Here is a 6,000-nt window from a genome sequence, read left to right as displayed (position 1 = left end):
CGGTTGAGAAGAGACTGCTCTAATGTCACAGATTTTAATATACAGGCAATAGACATGAACACCAGATTCATGAAAAAAGGGTACCAACAGTACATTTTGGATTCCGTACCATTGTTTGCAGAAAATCGGGAGAGACAGACATTCCTCTATAGCTAACCAAGAGAGCAAGAAAAAGATGGGATAACACGAGTAATAGGAACTTAAAAGAATCAGAGTGACCATATCTTTAATATCCTCAGAAAACCCTGGCCGACCTGGACCTGAGGGTGCTGTGGGATCTACTCCCACAATAAGTTTCAGAAAGGGTTGGTCAATTAGGGACTGTTTAGTGCATATTTTCGATAAAAACCTGCACCCAAGTGGACTTGGCTGGATAGAAGAACCCCGAGAAAGTTGTATATGTAATTGGATGAGACCATGTAAATATTTCTCGAGTTCCTCTACAGGTAAAATCTTTCTCCAGAGGGATTATTCCAACTGTAAAACCTCAGGACTTTTATATGTGGCCACATGCACCTGTCCCCTAGATTATGTATGCACGACCAAGAGTTAGTATAGGAGGAAGGTGGGGGGCATTTGGGCAAAATACACCATGGTTGGGACACCCCATTAGTGAGACACATGAACAGTGCACATTGAGGTGAAACAAGAGACATCTCCTTTTGCATCATTGAGATGGTTAAACCCAATGTGAGAGGAGGTGATCACAATACATGTATAGTCAAAAAGGAAAGTGAGTGGATTTCCAGACTGGATTCACTAGCCCCTAAGGGACTGAATGAACAAATTTCCTATGCCTGTTTTGTATGAATACAGACCCATTCTGGATTACATTTTTGGATTTTATACTCTACCCATTTCTACTCAAGTCCCTGTGAATATGGTTCACATATTGTTTTACTTCATCAAGAGATCTGAGCTTCTATATCAGAATTATTTCTTATCAGTTATATCCCACTTATACTATTAAGTAACTAATAAGTGTGGTGATCCTTGTGTATGTCTAATTATGTAATGGGGGTTAAATTTGACCATTTAGGAATTTACTGTGGGCCACCATCCCATATTTTCTGTAGTGATAAAGTAGATCTACATGCCTATTACATGATGGGAGGATGTGCAATACTTGTTTTTAGTCTCCCATGACGCTGATCTCAGAGATAGGATTTTTCTGTTGGTGGAATGCAATCCAATATCATATGTGCTCCGGTGTGGAGTGCAGACATCTGGGCATGCGCAATCGTGGACAATGATCCTAGATGCACTCCGGTGTGGAATTATAACTACGGCCATGCGCAGTCACAGGTATGAGTGGCGCGGCCGCAATCAGTTTATCTGGCATTTCAGTGTAAAGCACGTCACTTCCCAACATGCACACTAGGGGATGGACATTATCGGTCCTCTAGCTCATGAGAAGTAGCGTAGGTGCAGTACATTATTGTAGACAGACTCCATTCTGTATATCCTGTGACAATTCACCTCTAGGAATGGGAATGGGTCTCCTAGTCTGGGAGGGGTTTTGGATGAATTGGGCTATTTAAACATGGACACCTGGCTATTAGACACACTATGCTGAACATCATGAATTATCATTCCAGTATCAAGCCTCCTGATGAACCTGTTGGGGGAAATGCGTTGAGGTGGATTATTGAAACATTTTCTGCGTACCATACCCTTTTCTTTATACATATAGTAGGGGTTTTACTCACTTGTATGCGACGGGAGGAAAATATGAGGCATGTTCCTTTAAAAGTTCATGTGGGTTTATTGCTTCATAAACCCAGAAGCCAAACAGAAAAGCAAATAGCCTTTAGATCAGGCAAACAAAGTAAATGTCCTTAGCAGGTCTCTGCTCAGCCAGGCCTGTGTGCCACACAAGCTGGGGTAGCTTCTAGTATCCTGGCTTGGTCTGAAGACAAACATACACAGGAGGCCTTCTCCCTCCAAACACACAGACCATGTGCCAAACAACAACCTTCATTTTATAGGCTGTTAACCACACCCAGAGGTGAGGTATGTGGGTAGCTGGACCCGCCCATTCTCTCCTAGCTACCCGTAACCCAGCTCCCAGGTGCACCGAACAATCCTCTTAGTGCTTATGTGCCCTAGAGAAACACTCCGGGTTACATCACAGAGACCAGCCATTTCTGTGACACATGCCTCCCATCGACTATGCGACCACTAGCCACCTTACAATACCTTGATATGTATCTGGTTTTATGACTACCCCACAGCTGATTAAAGGGAATCTGTCACCCCCTGGGACTTATCTGACCTCTACTATGGGCATACAGGTGATAGCAATGTGAATCTATACATCTATGCCTCATATTAGAGGTCTGTTTGCTGTGACATGGCTCTTAATTCAGTGAAGATTCCAATGCTTGCTGGCTGGGGGACGGGAAGAAATCCCCGCCTACTGTGTTAATTAAAATATTTCCCACCTCCCCTGCACGTCACAGTGCCCTGTGACGTGCAGTCACCATGTCCAGATCCCACGACTGCGCGCTTTTTACGGTAGTGACGAACTTGTACTGTGTACTAAGCAGTTATAGTACTGAAGGGATCTTGTGCCCAGGCGCCGGGAAGTCACCATGACTCGCCAGTGCCTGTGCACAAGATCCCTGCAGCACTATGATTGCCTAGTACACAGTACCACTGTGCCTTCCGCAAGAAGTGAAGTGCGCGGGACCTGGACATGGTGACTACACGTCACAGGGCATTTCTTCCCGGCCCGCAAGCATCGGAATCTTCACTGAATAAAAAGCCTTTTCACAGCAAACAGACCTCTAATATGGGCCATACAGGTAAGTATAGATTCACATTTCTATCACCTGTATGCCCACATTAGAGGTCAGATAAGTCCCAGTGAGTGACAGATTCCCTTTAATCAGCCGTGGGGTAGTCGTTTAAGTGGATTCCCTTTAATAAATACTCACTTAGCCCCATTCTTGGTGCAGGTACTAATGAATCCAGGACCTATGAGATTTTTACCAAATGATAGTTGGATAGTTAGGGGGTGTATCATCCATAGCGTCGGCCCATACGGCCACTATGGTGCCCGTGAAAAAACACAGATTTTGAGCTTGGTTTAAATTGATATCCATGCAGCACATAGACGCATGTTTACTATGGCCATAAATCAGAAAAAAACTATAAAGAAAAATTATCATAAACCCTACTGTAAATAAATAAATAAAAAGCAAAAGTGCATTTAAATAAATTAGGGTTCTTATCAACACTGTTTTTGATCAAAAATAGCATGAAAGCTATCCCACCATAGCAAGGTGCACCCATTCGAGATAGTCCTACTCTGTATAATATTAAAAACCTTACCATGTGTGAAAGCCTCAAACTTCTGTGTGTGAATCAGACATGAGATCTAACGTGATAGAAGATTACAGTCCGGGGAAGACGGAAAACATTCATATAGACGACCGGTGGAGATGTAGTCAGTAAAGCACTCTAGCCAAATATCTTTCTACAGCCGTAGTAGAAGATGAAGATGTCGTCCTATTCATGAAGTAATTATTTCTCATGTCACGTGTAATGAATATCTCCTGCAGTATTGCTAATGCCGACTGCAGTGTCGGTAAATGAGATGAGAATTAGCATTATGGAAGATGAGTCTTTGAGAAACGAGTTCAGCTACAGACTCCAAGGAAGAAACTGCTTGTTGTCTGTGGCCTAAAATATATAGGTTTTATTACTAGATGTAAAGAAGAAAACTAAATACTGTAAAATGATATATCTCCTCATATGTTTTCCCTTATTATCTCCAGTAATTGTGTAATTACACAGTATTTTTATGATGTTACATTGGCTAATCATCTTCTCATTCAGGTCCCTACAATATCGGATGCTCTCAGTGAAGATCTTCTATTTAAGAGAATTTTCCTTATGGACCCATCAAAGATGGGTATGGACAGAGACAAGATGGCGGAGAGGATATTGTGCCTCACCCTAGAGATCCTCTTCCGACTTACTGGAGAGGTGAGAGATTCTGATGACGTCACATTACCTCATTCTTATCTATGGGAGTTACAGATGGACAGAACTTGAGAGGTGAGGACTCTGGAAATGTCTGTAGTGAGATTTAATAATTTGTCTCTCCATAACCAGCATTACACAATAGTGAAGAAGACCTCTAGTGGGCGCTGTCAGGCCCCTGTGTCTGAGGGATGGGGAAGACCACAGAGCCCAATCACCGGGGCTCCATCTCACCCCCTGATACATGAGGACATCAATGACCAGAAGATCCTAGAACTCACCTACAAGATGATTGAGCTGCTGACTGGAGAGGTGACACAGCTGGGAATGCTGGGACATTATACAGTAACGCTATGAAGGGATCGGGGGGATGACTGTAGCATTGTATGTGTCAGGTTCCTATAAGATGTCAGGATGTCGCTGTCTATTTCTCCATGGAGGAGTGGGAGTATTTAGAAGGACACAAAGATTTGTACAAAGACATCATGATGGAGGTTCCCCAGCCCCTCACATCTCCACGTAAGAGACAGGACTAAATACACACGGCCTATAATTATCTGTATGTAAAGAATTAATTCAGTCCCTGTATGTGTTTCCTCCAGATCTATCCAGTAAGAGGACAACACCAGACAGATGTCCCCGTCCTCTTCTTCAACATGCCTGTAAACAAGAAGATCCCAATGTTCCTCAGGATCATCAGGTAGATGGAGAGAAGGTGTCATGAGATCTCCCCTATGATGTGTAGATGGCTTTGAAGGTCTTGTGTTCAGTCTTGTTTTATCCACCAGTATTATACGTTTTATACTTGTGTAATGAGAACGGTGGAGATGGCAGGATTAGAGCTGATCATAGATGGGACTTCTCCATCTGTCTGTGACTTTTACAATATTTGTTTCAGGGTGAAGATCAGACCCATATTAATACTACAGAGACATATGTATGGGGTGATGAGTGGTGTAAGGAGGAGATTCCTACATATGACTACCCAGGTGAGTAGTAACCACTAGTAACGAGCGAGTGTATTTGTTAATATTCGCTTTTCACACTGATAGTACGGTATTCGGGTTACTCGTTATTCTGCGAGTATTTGTGTACTCGCCTCGCTATATTCGGATGTCCCGCCCTGCAGTTTTGGCGCCTTCTCTGCTGCCACTAAACATGCTGGGCTTCTTAACCAATCACAATAATGCCGCAGACATCTTGGTTGTGGCATTACTGTGATTGGCTGGCTGCCCAGCGTCATGGGGTCCATTTAAGCCCTACCGCCGCCATTTTGTGCACATTGCATCTGGAGCCTATGTTGTAATAGCCTATGGTAAGATCGCTGAGCTGCTAGGGAGAGTGTTTAGGCCTCTTGATAAAACAAAAGCCCTTTTAAGGGCTACCTGCAGTGTATACTAGTTTTGTGTTTAAAGAAGCCGCTCACTAGCTCTATAATACCACCAAAAAATAGCTCTTTTCAGAGCTGAAGGCACACAACAAAATCAGAGAACAGGGAGGGAGAGATTGTGTATTAGGTAGGGAGTGTATTAGCTAGTGTTCTTTCAGTGTCCATCTTAAAACAGCTCTTGTCAGAGGCAAAGCAATATTTTTCCAGCACACACAGAACTAGCATTTTGTGCTGCCTTTTTTTTTTAGCACCGGTCTATTTTCCCTGCTGTTTTAGGGGTCAGAGCCTGGCTTCTGCAGTCCACATTAGTCCACTTAAAAAGGTGTTTTGTGCCCTACGCAAAGCAGTAGTCCAAACATTTCCTACTGCCTGCTACAAAAGAAGCATGCACCAGCCCATTTTAACCGCTATTTTGGGGTGTCAGCCTGCCTTCTGTCCATATTAGTCCACTTAAAAAAGCATTTTGTGCCCTACACAAAGCAGTAGTCCAAACTTTTCCTACCGCCTGCTATAAAGCACGCACCAGGCCATTTTAACCACTATTTTGGAAGCCACCATCCCAAGGGCCACCAATCACAAATAGTAGTTAGGCTGGAGTAGGAATACTGTCCTGGTTTGTC

At 43.4% G+C, this 6,000-nt stretch overlaps 1 protein-coding gene across 1 annotated transcript in view; it reads left to right on the top strand.

Moving 5' to 3' along the window:
- Positions 1-1,291: 1,291 nt before the first annotated feature.
- The window catches only part of LOC141197793 (uncharacterized), a 29,820-nt gene continuing 25,111 nt past the window's right edge, over positions 1,292-6,000 (top strand). The window contains exons 1-6 of the mRNA XM_073662876.1: positions 1,292-1,305; positions 3,783-3,993; positions 4,123-4,302; positions 4,386-4,509; positions 4,593-4,690; positions 4,889-4,979. Of these exons, the coding sequence (XP_073518977.1) occupies positions 1,292-1,305; positions 3,783-3,993; positions 4,123-4,302; positions 4,386-4,509; positions 4,593-4,690; positions 4,889-4,979 (718 nt within the window). The remainder of the gene's footprint in view (positions 1,306-3,782; positions 3,994-4,122; positions 4,303-4,385; positions 4,510-4,592; positions 4,691-4,888; positions 4,980-6,000) is intronic.

This window comes from Phyllobates terribilis, unplaced genomic scaffold, assembly GCF_046119375.1.
Source record: "Phyllobates terribilis strain yellow unplaced genomic scaffold, ASM4611937v1 Scaffold_88__1_contigs__length_6355796, whole genome shotgun sequence".
Lineage (NCBI taxonomy): Eukaryota > Metazoa > Chordata > Amphibia > Anura > Dendrobatidae > Phyllobates > Phyllobates terribilis.
This window is presented reverse-complemented; position numbering and strand designations above follow the sequence as displayed.